This window comes from Rhinopithecus roxellana, chromosome 3 (assembly GCF_007565055.1).
Source record: "Rhinopithecus roxellana isolate Shanxi Qingling chromosome 3, ASM756505v1, whole genome shotgun sequence".
Classification (NCBI taxonomy): Eukaryota; Metazoa; Chordata; class Mammalia; order Primates; family Cercopithecidae; genus Rhinopithecus; species Rhinopithecus roxellana.
In genome coordinates, this window is record NC_044551.1 from 157,981,734 (window position 1) to 158,002,443 (window position 20,710).

The 20,710-nt window shown below is 42.6% G+C and overlaps 2 protein-coding genes across 2 annotated transcripts; both read right to left on the reverse strand.

Moving 5' to 3' along the window:
• Positions 1-452: 452 nt before the first annotated feature.
• On the reverse strand, positions 453-1,875 carry SLC25A2 (solute carrier family 25 member 2). Its single transcript, XM_010388222.2, has one exon. It carries the CDS (start codon positions 1,681-1,683, stop codon positions 778-780), a length of 906 nt encoding a protein of 301 aa, XP_010386524.1. The 5' UTR covers positions 1,684-1,875; the 3' UTR covers positions 453-777.
• A 14,039-nt stretch (positions 1,876-15,914) lies between these two features.
• TAF7 (TATA-box binding protein associated factor 7) lies at positions 15,915-18,199 on the reverse strand. The gene has a single exon (XM_010388223.2). It carries the CDS (start codon positions 17,472-17,474, stop codon positions 16,425-16,427), a length of 1,050 nt encoding a protein of 349 aa, XP_010386525.1. The 5' UTR covers positions 17,475-18,199; the 3' UTR covers positions 15,915-16,424.
• Positions 18,200-20,710: the final 2,511 nt, after the last annotated feature.

Here is a 20,710-nt window from a genome sequence, read left to right on the forward strand (position 1 = left end):
TAAATAGACTTTAAAAGAGATCCTGGCCAGGCATGGTGTCTCATGCCTATAATCCCAGCACTTTGGGAGGCTGAGGTGGGTGGATCACCTGAGGTCAGGAGTTCGAGACCAGCCTGGCCAACATGGTGAAACCCCATCCCTACTAAAAATACAAAAATTAGCCAGGTGTGGTGGTGGGCACCTGTAATCCCAGCTACTCAGGGGGCTGAGGCAGGAGAATCACTTGAACCAGGGAGGCGGAGGTTGCAGTGAGCCGAGATCACGCCACAGCACTCCAGCCCGAGTGACAGAGTGAGACTCCGTCTCCAAAAAAAAAAAAAAGAGATCCTAAGCAATCATTCACACCTATCTTCACAAAATATGGTCAATTCTGGGTTTGGGGGGGTAATATTTGAGATTATACATAGAACCAAATTGTTTCACTCATGACATAGAATCATCCAAACTGCATGTACACACAAACAGCTTTATGCAAAGGCCCTGGCAGCGTGATATTTAGTTTTTCGAATTAGGTACATAGGGCCAACCAGCCTGTCCTGTACATTCCAGCAAGTGCAAGAGCAGCAACTTTCCTATTTCAATACAATTGTGGGCAGAAATTATATGATGTAAAATAGAGGCCCTTTCATAAAGTTAAGATTTAGGGTAGAAGAAGGGAAGATAAAACCAAAATTCCCATGAAGTCAAAATTCGGCATTGGTCTTGTATTCTGTTGAAACCTGTGATGAACTGTAGTACTCAAACTCACGGACTCAGATCCAGGTTCACCAAGACACTTCAGTATGCTTCCAACTGGCTCATCATCATCTTCCTGCTGTATTCATAGGCCACAAATAGTGCCCCATTGGCAGGGATTGCTCGAATCATAGTAGCTTTCAGTCCAGAATATAAGGCTACTATTCCTTCATTTCTCACAACACTTAAGAGGGTACCAATAAATCCTGCCTGTTTTCCATACATGGAAAGAACTTGAATTCTGGATTTAATACAATCCACTGGGAACACGACAAGCCAGAGGCAAATTCCAGCAACTCCACCACTTAACATCAAATGGACAGGGCCTAGTTCATCTTTTGATCTCCCTGATGCCAAAAACGATCGGCTCAGTTCATAGCCACCAAAGTAAAAGAAATAACCCGGTACTTCTTGAAGTAGAGTACTCGAGAGTCCATGGTAGAAGCCCAAGGGGCCATCCTTTTTAAGGATACCCTTCACGACAGACCAAATTGTATTATGGCTTTTTGCTATTTTCCCTGACATCTCCATTTCATACATGGTCTGTAGCCGGCACTTTACAAGCTCGGTGGGGCAGAGAGCCAGTGCAGCAAATGCAGAGGCAAAGGACCCCGCGGTTGCAGTCTGGAGATCACTCAGCTTTGCCTGCTTGTCCATTCCAGCCACTTTCCTGACAAACTGCTGGCAGAACCCGTAGCACATGAAGAGGACCGAGTTTTCAGCAACGTAGGCCATAAGTGCCGGGCCGGTGCCCTTGTAGAAGCCCCTGAGACCCACTTGGGTGTATGTCTTCAGGAAGCAGTCGGTGAGGCCCTTGTACAGGTCGGGGAACGTCTGCATCTTCACTTTTATTGTGTCGAAGGGCTGCCCGGTCAGTACACACGCTGTCCCCCCTGCGGCCCCCGCTGTGAGGTCGATGGCGGCTTGGATGCCAGGACTGGACTTCATGTTCGCTCACTCTTCTGAAGGTACCAGTGGAAGGCTACTAACTCCCCAGAGCATGGGACCGTCTTTTCACGTCCAGCCGCAGCGAGCGCGGGGATTGGGGTTGGGGGTTGCGGGGTGGCTCTGCCGCCTGTTCTGGGCTCTCACCCCAGTGCGGGGGAGGCCGCTTAACTCCACGCTGGGCCGCGGGCCGCCCTCTCCCCGCGCACTGAAATAACCCCCAGCTGCCGGCCCCGCGCGCGGCTCACTAGCGTTCCTGCGGCTCCTGGCTCACTGGCGGGGCCTCCAGCCGCCTCCAGCCTGGACCCGCTATCCCTGCGCCCGCAGGCGGGGGACGCTGACCGAATAAATACTTTTGGTGTACTGTGACTGGGCGCGGTGGCTCACTCCTGTATCCCAGCACTTTGGGAGGCGGAGGTGTTAGGATCGCTTGAGCCCAGGAGATCGAGACCAGCCTGGGCAATATGGCAAGGCTCCATATCTACAAAAACAAACAAACCCAGGCACGATGGCGCGCGCCTGTGGTCCCAATTATCCAGGAGAATGAGGCGAGGATCGCTTGAACCCAGGAGGTCGATGCTACAGTGAGCTGTAATTGCGCCACTGCACTCCAGGGTGGGCAACAGAGCGAGATTCTGTCTCAAAACAAAACCAAAACCAAGAAAACATTTAAAGCTTTTCGATAAATTCTTGCAATTATGGCCGGAAACTCTAGACACCACTGTTCAACTGGCGGCAAAAGAAATGCTGTCCTAATCAGCCAGCCCTGCTTCTTTTCTGTTTTTGAGTCAGGGTCTCACTCCATCGCCTAGGCTGGAGTTCAGTGGCGCTATCCCGGCTCACTGCAGCCCCAATCTCCCGGGATCACTTTTGATCACTCCTGAGTAGCTGAGACTAGAAGGACTACAGACCTTCTAGTCTCCAGAGTGGTGGCTAAATTTGTATTGCACAGACAGGGTTTGCCATGTTGCCCAGGCTAGTCTCGAACTCCTGAGCTCAAGCAATCTACCCACTGGCCTACCAAAGTGCTGGGGATTACAAGCATGAACCACCGCACCCAGCCTGTCCCATGCTTCCTACCATGCAAAAAACAAAAACAAACAAACCGAAAAGAAGATGCCCTCACTTGAATAGAGCCTGAATTCAGAGGGTCAGTCTACAGAAAAATTGCTTTAAAGTAGATAAGACAGGCCAGGTGCAGTGGCTCATGCCTGTAATCCCAACACTTGGAGAGGCTGCGGAGGGAGGATCATTTGAGCCTAGGAGTTCAAGACTAGGTTGGGCAGCAAAATGAGACCCCTGCTCCGGCCTACAAAAAATAAAGCAGAGAAGACAAACTATCAGAGGCGCTGGAACCAGAGCAACTCCATCTTGACTAGGGACTGAGTAAAATAAGGCCGAGACCTACTGGACTGCATTCCCAGGAAGATAGGCATTCTAAGTCACAGGATGAGATAGAAGGCCGGCACAAGATACGGTTCACAAAGACCTTGCTGATAAAACAGTTTTCAGTAAAGAAGCCAGCCAAATCCCACCAGATTCAAGATGGCATAATAAGTGACCTCTGGTCGTCCTTACTGCTCATTATACGCCAATTATAATGCATTAGCATGCTAAAAGACATGCCCACCAGCACCGTGACCACTTACAGATGCCATGGCAACAACAGGAAGTGACCCTATATGGTCTAAAAAGGGCGAGAAATCCTCATTTCCGGTAACTTTGGACCCCTTTCTCAGAAACCTCATGAATAATCCACCCCTTGTTTAGTTTATGTTCAATAAACAACTATAAGTATCCTTAGTCAAGTCGCCCAGGCTGCTGCTATGCCTATGGAGTAGCCATTCTTTTGCTTCTTTACTTCTCTAATAAACTTGCTTTCACTTTACTCTATGAACTTGCCCCAAATTATTTCTTGCAGAGATCCAAGAACCATCTCTTGGGTCTGGATCGGGACCCCTTTCCAGTAACAAAATGATCTGAGGGTTGCTACATGAGAAACAGTGACTGCTTTTGATCAGAAAACCCTCAGTGAGCTGCCCATGCTCCTCACTTTCCTGGGGGATGCGGAGAGGGGTAGGGCACTGTGGGAGTCCTTAGCCCTGGAGATGTGCTACTGCTTTCCTGTGGAGCTGGAGAAATGCTATCACATGGCAACATCCCCAAGGATCTGGGGTTGCAGCCCTGGGAACTGGTGAAACGAGGAGTCCTTATCATTTCTGAAGGTAGAACACAGCACTATAAAATCAACTTGGAAAATGGATAGTATTTATATACTGCATTGCTAAGAAACTTGATAGAAAAAAGCTGGGTGGCTCAGCACTATGCTTTCTAAGTTTTGAGGTTCTCTTTGAGGACCCACACAGCCTCATGCAGAAGTAGAAATCTGTCGCTTATACACTGTTGGTGGGAAAGTAAAATAGTTCAACCCCTATGGAAAGCAGTAGGGAGATTTCTCAAAGAACTAAAAATAGAACACCCATTCAACCCAGCAATCCCCTATTGGATATCTACCCAAAGGAAAAGAAATCATTTTATCAAAAAGACACCTGTGCCAGGGACAGTGACTCACACCTGTAATCCCAGAATTTTGGGAGCCCAAGCCAGGTGGATCGCTTGAGCCCAGGAGCTCCGGACCAGCCTGGACAACATGGCAAAATGCCATCTCTACAAAAAAAATACAAAAAGTAGCCGTGCATGGTGGCATGAACCTGTAGTGGCAGCTACACAGGAGGCTGAGATGGGAGGATTGACTGAGCTGAGGAGGTGGAGGCTGCAGTGAATTATGATCCAGCCTGGGTGGCAAAACAAGACCCTGTCTCAAAAAACAAACAAACAAACAAACAAAAAAACAGAAAACATCTACACTCATATGTTTATGGCAGCACTATTCATAATAAGAAAGTCACAGAATCAACATAAGTGTTCATCAATAGTTGATTGTATAAATGTGGTATATGTATACCATGGAATACTATGCAGCCATGAAAAAGAATGTAATCTTGTCCTTCACAACATGGATGGAGCTGGAGGCTGTTATTCTAAGTGAAATATCTTAGAACCAGAAAATCAAATACTGCATGTTCTCACTTATGTAAGTGGGAGCTAAACAATGGGTACACAAAGACATAAAGATGGGAGTAACAGACACTGGGAACTCCAAAAGTGGGGAGGGTGGGAGGGATTGAGGGTTGAAAACCTACCTGTTGGGTACTATGTTCACTATTTGGGTGATGGGTTCACTAGAAGCCCAGACCTCAGCATTACACAACATACCCATGAAATAAACCTGCACGTGTACTCCTTGAATCTAAAATGAAATTAAATTTAAAAAGAAGTAGAAGTTCAGGATATAAATGACATGTCTAGCTTTCAAGGCAAGATGTTTTTTGGACATTAGTGAGGACACCACTGTCAGGACACACTTTTTCCTCCCAGATGTTTATAATCCCAGCATTGGAATGAATTCTCTCTAGGCTTACATTCCAAGCCGTAGTTGGCCATGTGTAGTAAAAACAAAATCTCGGAGGAAGAAAGTAGGCTGAAAGCATTCTCTCTTTCATTTAGAAAACTTTCCTTGTCTAATTATCCTTGATTGTGAATTAAAAGTGAGGTACTTCAGAACAAAGGTCTCTGAGAAAATTTAAAAAAAAAAAATTTTTTTTAATGAGGTACTGAAAAGCAAATTGTGCATGAATAATTTGTCACCAGGTAGTGTTCACTGTGGTAAATAGTAACCTGGGCTTTTCTTTGGGAAATGCCCAAATGTCAGCAGTTGCAGTTCTTTTCTCTGGGACCACATAGTTTCTTCAGAGAGTGCTCTACCAATCTTGACTCCGTGTGTGTAGGCTGTGGTGGGGGAGAGGTAGGTTATAAACCTAGATACTGATTTAAAGAGAACAAGACAGGGGAAGAGGGGTGGCACACCTGGAGTAAATATATAGATTTTCACATAATTTTTTCTTTATTTGATACTGTGCCTACTTTCTCTGAGTTTGGGCCTTCTTTGGTTCAATTTATCAAGAAAATAACATTTCCATCTTCTGTGGGATGGAAAGAGTTATCTGGCTTCATAGAGTGGGATAAAGATCCTGGACACCCAACAACTCTGAACACAGACTTTAATGAATCTCACATCTCTAACCCTACACTTTCCCACCTTCCCTGGAATCCTCTGCTTGCAAAAATTTTGCCTCTTACAAGGCTCTATCAAGTGGGTTTGTCTCTCTTTGGCATAACTACTTGCAGACATTTAGCATGTAACTTTTTCTGATCTATGAATTCATTTATCATTTCTCTGTTTTGGCCTTCCGATAATGGGTTGACATCTCTCCCCATTGTTGTCTCATTTCCTATTGTCTTTGTCTTTAGAGGTTAACATCTTTTAAAAATCCTTTCTGTTGTTTTACTTAGCAGCCTCTTAGGTAAAGCAGAGAGGATGAGAACAATCTGCAATTTGAAAATATAAAACTTAATTAAGATTTTTAAATCCCGCATGTCATAGTTGAGGAATTTTTTTCTATGTTTTGATTTCACTCTCAGGAAAGGGAAGGGGGGAAAAGGGTTTTGTTTTGATTTGTCTTGCTCTGTTGCCCAGGCCAGAATGCAGTAGCACAATCATGGCTCACTGTAGCCTCAACCTCTCAGGCTGAAGCAATCCTTCCATTTTAGCCTCTCAAGTAGCTAATGGTGCCAGAGGTGTGCACCATCACACCCAGCTAATTTTTTTATTTTTTGTAGAGATAGATTATCACTATGTTGCCCAGGCTGGTCTCAAATTCCTGGGCTCAAGTGATCCTCCTGTCTCAGCCTCCCAAAGAGCTGGGATTACAGAAATAAGGCACTGCACTCAGCCCAGAAATTATTTAAATAATAACATATTAAGTAGATTTTGCCATGGTCACCTAATATAAATTAGAATTTTTCCTTTGAAGCTTCCTGTAGTCTAAAAATAAATACTGAATGGCAAATGAAACAGATATTTGGAAATGGTTTAGCCATTAGATGTAGACCTTAAGACAAAGGGAGCCCATTATATGTGTAATAAATATAAACAAGTCCAAGGCATTCCAAGTCTAGTGATATGGCATATACTCTGCATTACTATTTCATTATAGAGAGAGCCTAAAACATATAATTAAGGTTATTTACTGTAAAGGTGTTATCTGAGATTTAAAAAATATTTTACATCTTTTATCTTTCATTGCAAATAAATGGATTAAGTTCTACATTGCTATTTTATCTTCTTTAGCTGTATGAACAGCCATGCTAGGCTATCTTTGCCTCCATAAAAAGCATTTCACTGCATTCCAACCTGGGTGACACAGCAAAACAAGACAAAACAAAACCTTTTTTCCCCCTTCCCTTTTCTGAGAGTGAAATCAAAATATATGGATCCCACTGGGCTACAGTTCATCAGTTCTACAGCAGACACCAGCTGGGTGTTTTCCAATCTAATTCCAACACTATCTACCTGGAGAAAGCATTAGATCCCACAGGGTAAGTGCTCAGTATCCAAGACTGCACCCCACCCCACCCCACTCCCACCTCAGACACCAGGCATAAGTCTGGGGCTCCAGAACTTCTGATAGACCAGCTTCATGTTGACGTTGCTATTGCCCCTCTTTGGGTTTAATTCACTAGAGCTGCTCACAGGACTCAGGGAAACATGTTTACTGGTTTACTATAAGATATATTACAAAATGACACAGATGAAATGCTGCATAAGGTGAGACACAGGCAAAGAGGCACAGAACTTCCATGCCTTCCCCAGGGCTCCATCCTCCAAGAAACTCCATGTGTTTAGCTATCAAACAGCTTGCTGAACCCAGGGTTTTTATGGAGGCTTCATTACACAAGAGTGGTTGATTGAATAATTGGCCAGTGGTGATCAGCTTAACCTCCAGCCCCTCTCCCTTTCTCTAGAGGTTGATCCTAATCCTGTCTTGGTCTTTCTGGCCACCAGACCTCATCCTAAGGCTACCTAGGGGCTGCCAACCTTCAAGTCAATCATTAGCATAGAAAAAGACATCACTTTGGAGTTTCTAAGGATTTTAGCAGTTGTATACCAGGAAACCAGTCAAAGACCAAATACATGTATCACAATATTACACTTTTCTTCACTTTGTCTCTCAGATCAAGAACACACAGAAATAACAATTGCTCCCACTTGATAGCAACACCCAGTATTATATCTTTTTTTTCTAGACACTTGTACCAGGGGACCAATACTAGATCTTGAATTTAAGAGTCGAAGGCTCTCCATGTACTATTTCCATCTACTCTTCTAACAAATTCTGTTTATTTTTTTTCAAATGACATTTATGTACAGGCATTACTTATATACTTATGTGCAATAAATCACTCCCAAAACTTAGTGGCATTAAAACACAATAAACATTTGTTATATCCCATAGTTTCTGTGTGTCCAAAATTCCAGAGCAGTTTCTCTCCACGTGCAGACCTGATTTCAAAGCCACTCTCACACTTTATATTTTTATGGCAGCACCTCCCTTCTAGGTAGGTAGCAAAAATTTGTATTGGTTATCTGCTGCTGCATCAGAAATTACTCCAAAATGAAGTGAAATAAAAGAACTACAAGCATTTATATGTCATATAGTTTCTGTGGATCAGGAATTTAGGAGCAGCTTAGCTGGGTATTTCTCACTTTGGGGTCTCTCATGAGGTTTCAGTCAAGATGTCAGTTACAGTTTCAGTCATCTGAAGCCTTGACCAGGGGCTGGAAAATCTGATTCCAAGATGGATCACTCACATGTCTGGCAAGTTCTGCTGGCTGTTCACAAGAAGGCCTCAGTTTTTCACCACTTGCACCTCTCCAAAGAGTGTCCCCACAATATTGTAGCTGATTTCCCTTGGAGTGAGTGATCCAAGAGAGAGCAAGCAAAAGTCACGCCTTTTATGACCTCGCCTTGCCCAAGTCACAAATCATTATTTCTGCAATAGCTTATCGTTTACTCAGGACATTCCCATTCAATGTAGGAGGGGACTATACAAGATTAATACCAGAAGGTAAGAATCAATGGGAGCCATTTTGGAGGCTAGCTATCAGAGTACCTGTGAGAAAAAAAAAAAAAAAAAAATCTAAGAGAAGATTGTAGAGAGAATGTGGGAGATAATTTCCACAGAAGGGTCACTCTCAGGCTTCAGGTGAATAGGAAGGATGGGCATTGAGTTAAGGATATGTAGGAAATGGAAATAAATCCAGGAAATGTAGCTCTTGCCTAGAAAAGAATATCCCAATGACAAGGATACCCATGAAAAGTTACTTTTTCTGCTTAGGACTATGCTTTCTTTATAAGAAAAAAATGTTAGGATTGTATAAAAATATATCATAAATATTGATAGGGGAAATGAGAGTCTTAATGGGACCAAGTGAATAAATGCATGAAGAGAAGAGCAAGAAATAAGCAAGAAAGGAGAAATGTTTTACCAGGTAAGTGCTCCTTTCTTGCTTATTTCTTGCTCTTCTCTTCATGCGTTTATTGTCTAGTATTGACTTGGAATACGTGCACTTGGAAAGTCAATACTGGACTGTTGTTTTGCTTTCAATTCTCTCATGTTAGTACAGTAACTTACTTTGTATTCTGAATTTAGCTGCTCATTTATGAAGGACAGAAAAGAGAGATATCTAATCTTTCCCCTTTGGCTCTTCTACAAGGAGATACAATATAGAAACCACATATGGCAATGGAAAGAACAGAATTTTAAAAAATGAATGTGCTACATTAACCATATGCCTGCTATTAATGGGAGTCAATGTACTAGCTACTATAAGAAAAAGAAACTGAAGCACAGATGTTAGAGAAATTTGAGGAATTAAGAAGTACCTGAAAATGGCTGAATTGCGACACTGCCCCTGCAGTGGGCTTATTCTGGTGAGCATTTTTTTTTTTTTTTTTTTTTTTTTCTGAGACAAGGTCTTGCTCTGTCGCCCAGGCTGGAGTGCAGTGGCCAGATCTTGGCTCATTGCAACCTCTGCCTCCCAGGTTTAAGCAATTGTTCTGCCTCAGCCTTCCAAGTAGCTGGGATTACAGGCACCCACCACCATGCCCAGCTAATTTTTTGTATTTTTAGTAGAGACAGGGTTTCACCATGTTGGCCAGGCTGGTCTTGAACTCCTGGCCTCAAGTGATCTGCCTGCCTCAGCCTCCCAAAGTGCTGGGATTACAGGAGTGAGCCACTGCGCCCAGCCCTGCTGATCATTCTTCATAAAATGTACCTGAAATGAGATAAGTCTTTCTCACGAATAACAACCAAGGACTTCAGAATAGTACTCTCTCAGGACATTGTCTCTTAAGGTAGAACACATTTAATGTGAAGCTTACTGAATGGGGCCATTTGTTTCAAAAGCAACAGTAATTATGAAGACACACATGGTGAGAAAAGCCAAGGCCTTATACATTTTGAAAAACTGTACGGCCGGGCGCGGTGGCTCATGCCTGTAATCCCAGCACTTTGGGAGGCCGAGGATCACGAGGTCAGGAGATTGAGACCATCCTGGCTAACACGGTGAAACCCCGTCTCTACTAAAAACATACAAAATTAGCCGGGTGTGGTGGTGGGTGCCTGTAGTCCCAGCTACTTAGGAGGCTGAGGCAGGAGAATGGCATGAACCTGTGAGGTGGAGCTTGCAGTGAGCCAAGATCACGCCATTGCACTCCAGCCTGGGCGACAGAGCAAGACTCTGTCTCAAAAAAAAAAAAAAGAAAAGAAAAAGAAAAATAGTACAAAACCAATGCTGATATTGAAAATATCTGCAGATGTTGAAAAACCAAACAGATAGTGAAATTCTAGTTATAAGTGACAATCATAATACCTTTTTTTTTTTTTTTGAGATGCAGTCTCGCTGTCACCCAGGTTGGAGCGCAGTGGCGCAATCTCGGTTCACTGCAATATCCGCCTCCTGGGTTCAAGCAATTCTCCTGTCTCAGCCTCCTGAGTAGCTGGGACTACAGGTGCCTGCCACCACAGCCAGCTAATTTTTGTATTTTTAGTAGAGGTGGGGTTTCACCTTGTTGGTCAGGCTGGTCTTGACCTCCTGACCTCAGGCAATCCACCTGCCTTGGCCTCCAAAGTGCTGGGATTACAGGTGTGACCTCCGTGCCCAGTTGGGTATTCTTTTACAAGTAGAAAGACATCCATTAAAATGAGTATAAGACTATTGCCTGACATGAGTTTCCAGTTAAAGGGTACCTGAAACTTCCACATGAGAATATGTTGTCTGCAAACTAGAATTTGAAAAGCAATGCTTATTTTTCCCTAGATATTAAAATTAGAAAAAGAGACACCACCATGTAGCTGATCTTACAGAATAATTTAGAAGAGGAAGAGCAAGTCTTTCATTATCTCACTGTGACCACCAGAGGTGAAACAGTGAGAGAAGCCCACATACCCATAACTAAAGATAAATGTAAATGACAGTGTCCCAGTATGCCCCAGTTCCATTAAACAAAGCTATATGGAGGAAAATATTACATTGGAAACCATACTGCATAACACCAAGGCCAGGGATCAGTACAAGAACATTAATACCTTCAATGAATTGTCAGGCATAAAAACACAAATAACAGAGACAGATTCCCTGTGGTCAAGTTCTATGAAATACATTTGACTATACAGTTTGACTTGGAGAAAACAGAGCCAAGCATATACTGTAACATTGCCCATGATAATAGGCAATCTTAACCAATTAAAACCATTTCCCTGATTCCAACTAACCAAAATGATGCTGCTTCTATTTTAAGCACATATCCTCCAGAACACTTATATTAGAAAATAGTGGCAAAGAACCTTCCAACTTTTTAATGAAGACCACTGCACTTGACATGGCACCTGACTTGATGAAATATCTAAATCACACGCTTCTTAAGAATTAGATTGAATGGCCAGATAGTTACCAGAGAAAATAAGGGTTGAGCTGGGCCTTCAGTGACAAAAAGCTATCTATGACAACATCTGGCGACTATTCCAAGAAAAGAGAAATGTAAGTGCTAAACTGTAGGAGAAAAGAGCTGAGTAAATTTGTTTATGCTGCAGATAAATTTGAAGCAAACTGTTTCTGCTGTAATCTAATTTATAAGCTTTCATTTAGAAATTTTTTTCCCATCTGAATTTGATCTCCAAATGATCTCCAAAATTTCTTAAATTTGAAATCAATTACATTTAGAATAGTTGTTTCCCTATAAACACTTTTTCTAACATTTCAGTCACTCTTCAATTATTTAGTATCTGTTATGGTCCATACCCTAATGGGTTGTAATAATGGTAAATTTACTTCTGTGTTTACTTACTATGTTCCAGGCATTGTTCTAAATAAGTCATTTATATGATTCAGCAGCCAGCAGCCAACAGCCCAATAACCCTATGAGGTAGGTAGTATTATTGCCTCCACTTTGGAGATGAGAAAATTGAGGTAAACAGATTGCTACCTGCGCAAGGTCACACAATAGGTAACTGAGCTAGTATACAAACCATGCATGATATGTGTTGATGTTAAGCTTTTGATCTCTCTACTATTCTTTAGTAAGTTTACAGTCACTAATGAAGCAAAATATCTCAGTAAATTTAAAGCCAAGCAGGAGACATGAACAAAGGTAATTTACATTTAGTTATAACAGATACTCATCCCAGTAGACCATGGAGTGCATGAGCTTATAGACACTAAATGCTTCGTTCATCACTGCATATCCAGTGATTGTAGTTTGGCACAGACACAGACACACACACACACACACAAAATGTCTGTCAAATACATGAGAGAGGGAAGCACAAAGTACAAAGTCATAATAGGGTGCTTAACCTAGAGGGAGAAAGGGGTCAGGAAAGCCTTGCTGAAGTGACACTTAGGTTGAGACCTGAGGGTTAAGTAGGACTCAGACAAAGGGTAAACTCATCTAGGTGGAGTGAACAGCTTGTTACAATGATCTATGGCCCAGGAGTGGGAGAATAAGTTCCTTGAAAAAAATGTAGGTTCAGAGTGGATTGACCATATAGTGAATGAATGTGGAGCTGAGGCTGAAAAGGTAAGTGGAGCACTCATAATCTTGCGCATCTTTTTGTGAAATATAAACCGAGCCCTGAGAGCAATAAGATGTCACTGAAGGGTTGTCAGCGTGGTAGTAACACAATCAAGTATGTCTCTGAAAAATCACTTTGGTGGCAGTGAAAACTAAATTGGATGGTAAAGAAGCTATTGCCATTTGATAGATGATAATGGTTTGAAATAGGACAGTGGCTGTAAGGATGAAGTAGAGTGAGTGAAGAGCTTCTTAAGAAGTAAAATCAGAAGTAGCGAGGGAGAGGGAGAAATGTAAAGTTATGGCTCTAGTGTCCAGCTTCCACAGTTGGGATGTGTGGTGTGCCATTTATTTTTACTGAAACCCAAAAGGAAAAGCAAATTTTCAAGGAAGAGGAAGAGTTCCATTTTGAACCTGTACTTTTTTTGAGATGGAGTTTTGCTCTGTTGCCGAGGCTGGAGTACAGTAGCACAAGCTCAGCTCACTGCAACATCCGCCTCCCAGTTTCAAACTATTCTCCTGCCTCACCCTCCCAAGTAGCTGGGATTACAAGTGCCCACAACCATGCCCAGCTAATTTTTTTTTTGTATTTTTAAGAGATGGGTTTCGCCATGTTGGCCAGGCTGGTCTTTAACTCCTGACCTCAGGTGATCTGCCCACCTCAGCCTCCCAAGGTGTTGGGATTATAGGCATAAGCCACTGCACCCAGCCATTTTGAACATGTAGACTTGAGTTTCCTGAGATACTTTCAAGTATGTTTCTAGTACACATCTGGCTAAACTAAATCTGAAGCACAGAAGAATCAAAGTTGGAAATGCGGATTTTAGAATCCATTTAGAACTCATAACTGAGACAGGAATAGTAAGATCAATATACTATTTTGTTACTGTATCTAGAATCTTTCCTTTCTGTTATTGATGGAACTGCCACTATTGGTGAGATCTTGGTAAGAATAAACTACTTTAGATAAATGATCCACTGTAAAGCCAGATATGGTGGGAGCTTTTCAGGTGTCAATCTTCTAAGTGTAGCAAAATACCTAGATAAACAAAACAGGAAATTTTGTCACCTAGCATCCTAAACTTTGTTGTTGTTGTTTAATATATATTATTTGGAAACCTCAAGACATAATACAAAACCTAGATATTGAGGGAAATCTTGCTTAAGCTTACATATTCTGTGTTAAAATCTTAGTCATGGCCAGGCACGGTGGCTCACGCCTGTAATCCCAGCACTTTCAGAGGCTGAGGCGGTGGATCACAAGGTCAAGAAATCAAGGCCATCCTGGTCAACATGGTGAAACCCCATCTCTACTAAAAATACAAAAATTAGCTGGGTGTGGTAGTGCATGCCTGTAGTCCCAGCTACTCGGGAGGCTGAGGCAGGAGAATCGCTTGAACCTGGGAGGCAGAGGTTGCAGTGAGTCAAGATAACACCATTGCACACTCCACAGCAAGACTCCATCTAAAAAAAACAAAACAAAACAAACTTATAAAAACGTTTTCAGTTAAAAGATAAATTAGCAGGCCAGGTGCAGTGGCTCATGCCTGTAATCCCACCACTCTGGGAGGCCGAGGCGGGCAGATCACCAGGTCAGGAGATCGAGACCATCCTGGCTAATGTAGTGAAAACCCCGTCTCTACTAAAAAATGCAAAAAATTAGCGGGGCATAGTGGTGGGCACCTGTAGTCCCAGCTACTCAGGAGGCTCAGGCAGGAGAGTGGTGTGAACCCAGGAGGCGGAGCTTGCAGTGAGCCAAGATCGCACCACTGCACTCCAGCCTGGGCAACAGAGGGAAACTCCATCTCAAAAAAAAAAAAAAAGATAAATTAGCCTTCTGAAGCCTGCAAATGTCAGCATATATAATTGTAGACCTGAGGACTAGGTAACTGATGTTTTTTTAAAAAAACATTTTAATATAGTTTCCTGTCAGATACAAGTAAAAGGGACTTTAGGCCGGGTGTGGTGGCTCAGGCCTGTAATCCTACCAATTCGGGAGGCCAAAGTGGGCAGATCACCTGAGGTCATGAGTTCAAGACCAGCCTGACCAACATGGTGAAACCCTGGGTCTACTGAAAATATAAAACTAGCCAGGTGTGGGGGCGCATGCCTGTTAATTCCAGCTACTCAAGAGGCTGGGCAGGAAAATCGCTTGAACCCAGGAGGCAGAGGTTGCAGTGAGCCGAGATCACACCCTTGCACTCTAGCCTGGGCAACAAGAGCAAAACTTTGTCTTAAAAAAAAAAAAAAAAAAAAAAAAAGAGGCCAGGTGCGGTGGCTCACACGTGTAATCCCAGCACTCTGGGAGGCCGAGGTGGGTGGATCACGAGGTCAGGAGACCTAGATCATCCTGGCTAACACAGTGAAACCCCGTCTCTACTAAAAACACACAAAAAATCAGCTGGGCATGGTGGCAGGCGCCTGTAGTCCCACCTACTCCAGAGGCTGAGGCAGGAGAATGGTGTGAACCCAGGAAGCGGAGCTTGCAGTGAGCCGAGATCATGCCACTGCACTCCAGCCTGGGCGACAGAGAGAGACTCCATCTCAAAAAAAAAAAAAAAAATGGACTTTATTTTCAAACCCAAGTTTCTCATAAACCAACCTGTCAGAAACAAATTGCATACAACTCTGCCTCTTTTATCAGTAACTGATTTTTCAAAAATAGCTCATGTTGTGAGGCATTAGATTATCTTTAAAGCATGAGAAATTTGGTACCGACTTACTTTATGAGCAATTTTGATGAAATGACATTGATAAATGACCTCAGTTCTCAGATTATTAATTATAGGAACTCAACTGAAGAAAAATAGAAATAAAATCTTAATCCAAACTAATGGAATGGTTCATTGGACTGCACTTGATAACCACTGCTTTGTTTCCAACACTTTGTGCAGGTAGATTTAGCAAGCTTTTTAAAAAAGGCACAAAGGCCTTCATCTACAAAAATCAGGGTAGTTTAAGAAAGCTCTGTATCTAATGTTTCCCAGGTTTCAAGTAGATCAGATAGAATTGGAATCTTAATATGATGCAAACATGACAATTCCCAATTTCTTTACCCTTGCTGTGTTGCTTTTTTTCATAAACCCAACTGCCTCTACCTGCAGAACTGGATCAAATTTCTTAGTCACTAAACTCCACCACGAAACCACCTCAAAAGGGACCTGACTCCCACCAACCATGAAAGAACAAGACACACTATAAAGTGAAAAACAGATGCTTTTATTTATTGTATTGGAAACAACTTAATAAAATTTGCATCTCTACATATGGGAAACTGCTTTGAGTAACTGGGACAACAGCTATTGCATGGGAAAACATATGCAAACTAGCATCATTGTCTCTAGACTAGGTTCTTCTTATTGATCTCATGTCATCATAAAGCAGCAACAGCAGCTTCTAGAAAACAGAGAAACAGCAAAGTCCTGCAGTGGAGCTATAACTAAGGTTGAACCATACATTCCACTAATCCTGCAACTTTCCTACAATCATTTTTCTGCCTATACAATCCTGCTTCTTATAGGATGAACACCTAGCAAAACAATGTAAATTTGCTGAAAAACAAAACTACAAACAAATCAAAGAACTTAACAGAACACACAGCATTAGAAGGACTAGGAAGTGCAAGGTCTTAATATCCAGTACAAGTAATGAAGCCAAAATTTTCTAATGCTGACCAGTCTGAACACTGAAATTAAGTATCAGTTCTTTTTACTTCTCTAGGAGTGATTCTAGCTCTTCTTGCAAAGAGCTGAGTTGCTCCTTTTCTCGGTCTTCCTTTTGTTTGAGCTCATCCAGCACAGCCTGAAATCTGTTCTTGAGAGCCAGATTTTCCACTTTCATGATGAGATCCTCTTGTCGTTTTGCCCTGTCCTGGGTCTCTTGGAGCTTGCCTTTCATGTTGTCAATCTGCTTCTGAATTCCCATAACCAGCTGATTGGTTCCCTCATTTTCCTGGTGCTGTTCATCTGATTCATTTAGCTTGTCCTGTAGTTGTCTCTCCAAATCTTCCTCAGTGTCAATGATGTTTATATCTTCTTCATCTTGATGCTGGGTCTCATCTTCATCCTCACTGCTGCTGCTGAGGTCATTGAATATCTCCCGAAGCTCGTCATGTTCTAATGAGTCATGGCCCTGCCTGTGACCAGACATTCCTGGAGAAGAGATATCCAGGCCTTGATTTTCTGCCTCCTTTGTTTCATCTTCAGCAATTATTTCCCACCGAGTACTAACAGCTTCAGCATCTGTACTCAGCAATCGTTTCACTTCTTTTTCCACATCTGGAGATTCAATATATTTCTTCTTTGCTGTCTTTCGGAACCTTCTCTTCCTGACATTCTTCAGAGGCAGAGTAATTCCGTGGTTCCAGATAAACTTTTTCTCTTTGTCCTTATCCTTTTTCTTGCTTGCTTTAGGATCAGTGCTAGCAACTGGCTCCTCCACAGGTGGATAGAGATCACCATCAACTGTGGATACAAGCATCTGACAGATATCAGCTGTCTTGTAAAAGGTTTTCTTATCAATGGTTTTCAAGCTTTCCATAACACAGGGCAGGTCTACCAATTTTGAGGCCAAGGGAACACGGTCCACTCTGACGATTCCATGACGCCCATCAGGATGTAACTCAATTGTCAGTCTGTCCTTGAGGTTGACATGACCAGACTGTACTGCCCTTCTCACAGAAGAGGCATATTCTGGAGGCAGACGTAAGATAAACTGGCTCTCCAGTTCGTGAGGAGCATCATCTTTGCTTTTACTCATCTTTATTTCTTTGTGACTCACTTCTCCAATAAATGCTGGTTACCGTAAAAAGTTCCAGCTACTGCAATAGTTTAAAACACCAGTTCGCTATGAATTGAAATATTTTAATTACAAGAAGTTCTCTGTAGATCAGCAGCTTAGCGTCTATTTTGCCTTCGTTTTTATTTAAGCTCCAAGTCTTTTCTCTAAATATGCTGTGACCGAATACCAGTCATTAACACAAAGGCTTATCCACAGACTTAAGTTCGTTAAATCAGATGCAATGCCAAGTCCCAACCTCTAGGTGCCGCTGCCGGACAACGCGGAGAGAGCTACCTAGCTAGGGAGCAGGAAAGCAAATGGCGGCTCCCGCGGAACGGTTTTCGGCCCAGAAAGCCCAGCAGAGATACTCTCAATTTACAAACTCTCCCGGAACAGACACTCAAAACATCAGGGCTCAGCGAGCTCTCTTCGCCTCGGGTACTTACAATCCAGTGACGATTATAAGTTCAGTTTCAACGGGCCGGAGCGAAGGGAAGAGGAGGCCGCAAGGAGCAAAGCGGCAGGCAGCCGAGCGTCTCCTTGTCGTTTCCTTAATTCTTCCTGCCGCTTGGCAGAGTGATCCACTATCGATTACTTCTGAAAGCCCAGGATGGGCAACGCGAAATCTTGCCGAGAGGCGCAGCTCGGAGCACCAGACCCGGCACTTCGCCGGCCCTGCGTCCGACCGCTTGCCCAGAGAAAACGGAAGTGCTACGTTACGACGCGGGGCGGGAGGTGGATGTGAGCGACAGCCCCTCCGGCCGGAAGGGCGGAGCCCCGGCGCGCGCAGGCGCAATAGCGCAATTACGCTGCCCAGCGTGAAACTCGTCTTTTCGCGAGAACTTGCTTTTCCGGGATGAAAATGATAGTGTTTCGGAAGAGCTGTTGGTTTCAAACTATTTAGAGCTTGGAAGAAGACACAGATTCGTCCCCCGCTAAGCCAGCACTTTTAAGGGATCGCTGTGGGGCCGGATGGCTTCTAGACTTCCGGGTGATTCCGGGAGATGGGGGACGCCTGGCAGTAAGCGCCTTTGCTTCTGGAAACATCTCGGATCCTTCCTAGGGTCTAGCCAATCTGGTGCCAATACAAGAATGTGTGGCTACTATACAATGGATTTTAAAGTTCCCAAATCAATGGAGTGAGGAAGACATGGAGCTCACTATATAATTCTAAGCCTCTGTGTGTGTGTGTGTGTGTGTTTTGGAAATGGAGTCTAGGCTGTCACCCAGGCTTGAGTTTAGTGGCACAATATTGGCTCACTGCAATCTGCACCTCCAGGGTTCAAGCGATTCTCTTGCCTCAGCCTCTTGAGTAGCTGGGATTACAGGCACCTTCCACTACCCCAGCTAAGTTTTGTATTTTTAGTAGAGAAGGGGTTTCACCATGTTGGCCAGGCTGGTCTCGAACTCCTGACCTGAGGTGATTTGCCTGTCTTGGCCTCCCAAAGTACTGGGATTATAGGTGTGAGCCACCGTGCCTGGCCCAAAGTCTATGTTTTGTTTAATATAATTCCCTGTAGGGGAATTGTGGCTCTGGGTTTCCTTCTGTTCTATAATACTCCTGGGGAAACAAGGGTGATTCCTTTTTATATGCTTGATTTATATGTAAATGTAAACAGAGAAGGAAGTGTTCTTCTGCAAGCACAGGTTCATTTTGGACAGAATTGTCTGATAGACTGAGCATCTGGTTAAAGTAGACATAATTGAAGTATTGTTTCCTGCTTCTCATGTATAAGTAATTTTAAATACTTTGACTTTTTTTTTTTAACTCCAACTCTACTATTTTGCTGTTTTGTGCTTGTCTTTTCTATGGAGGGTCAGGTATTTATCCACACATATTTTTAGTATTTTGACATAACTGGGTAACAGTTGGTACTTATTTCTATTTATTTCCATTTATTTTTGAAATATCTGGTAGAGCATCAAGGCCATTAATATTTAATTTCTATCCTCTAAAATATTACTAATTGCCCCTAGATTTGAGAGAATTCTCTTAAAATGTAATTAACATTTCCAAAATTCACTTTATTCCTGTATGATTGAAAGCTCCATGATAGTGATCTTTTTCTATCCTGGTCATTGTGTCCCAGTGCCTAGTACCAGAACATGGGAGATACACAAAAAATATTTGCTAATTGAATGAAAAAATTGATCTATCTAGAAAGATCATAGTCTTAAATCCTGTAGTGATTTGTGAGAGAAAATACATTCTTTGTCACTTTAAAATGAGATAGAGCCACTTTACATACATTTCCTCTCTAGTCAAGGACAATTCTAATTGTTATGAGGTGGGGAGGTTTGCTAATAGTGTGTGTAAATGTGGTTTAGCTAGAATGAGATACTGTCGTGGGAGGAAATTAAAATGACCTGAGGTTAGTTTGGTTCTTAATGTTAATTTTAAAAGAGAAAGTATGCCCTTCCAGATAACTGTAAATTATTTCTCTTTGCTTATAATGTGTTGAAGAATGTTAGCCGACTTACCTATACCTCTTTTTCAAAGATGAAGCTTTTTCTACTACAGGCATGAGCCACCTCGCCTGGCCATGTTTTATTTAGCCATATAAAATGTGAGGTAATTATACTTGAAAATAATCCAAATATTACTCAGCATCTTCCCTATGAGTTTTATGATGCTCAAATATTCTTATCATAGAAGTTAACTTGAGATAAATTGTATCCAGTTTTTCATTTTCCAAAATTACTATATATTTTAGTTTCTAAACCTTTTTTTACATGGAATATTGCCAGACATAGTTAAAAGGATTAACTAAGGTTTTCTTAATGTATCTAACTCCTTCAGTCCTGAAATATATATTCTGCTTTTGAGTTTAACACATTTTCTATATGCTGTTTTTAGGAGAGGAAATTGTATTGACCCTAAATATTTTTTTAAATTGGGTTTATCAGTGGACATTAAGATAATCTGCTGGGTGCAGTGGCTCATGCCTATAACCCCAGCACTTTGGGAGGCCAAGGCAGGTGGATCGCCTGAGGTCAGGAGTTCAAGACCAGCCTGGCCAACATGGTGAAACCTCATCTCTACTAAAAATATTTTAAAAAATTAGCCAGGCTTGGCAGCAGGCACCTGTAATCCCAGCTACTCGGGAGATTGAGGCAGGAGAATTGCTTGAACCCAGGAAGCAAAGGTTGCAGTGAGCCAAGGTTGTGCCATTGCACCCCAGCCTGGGCAACACTGGAGCAAAACTCCATCTCAA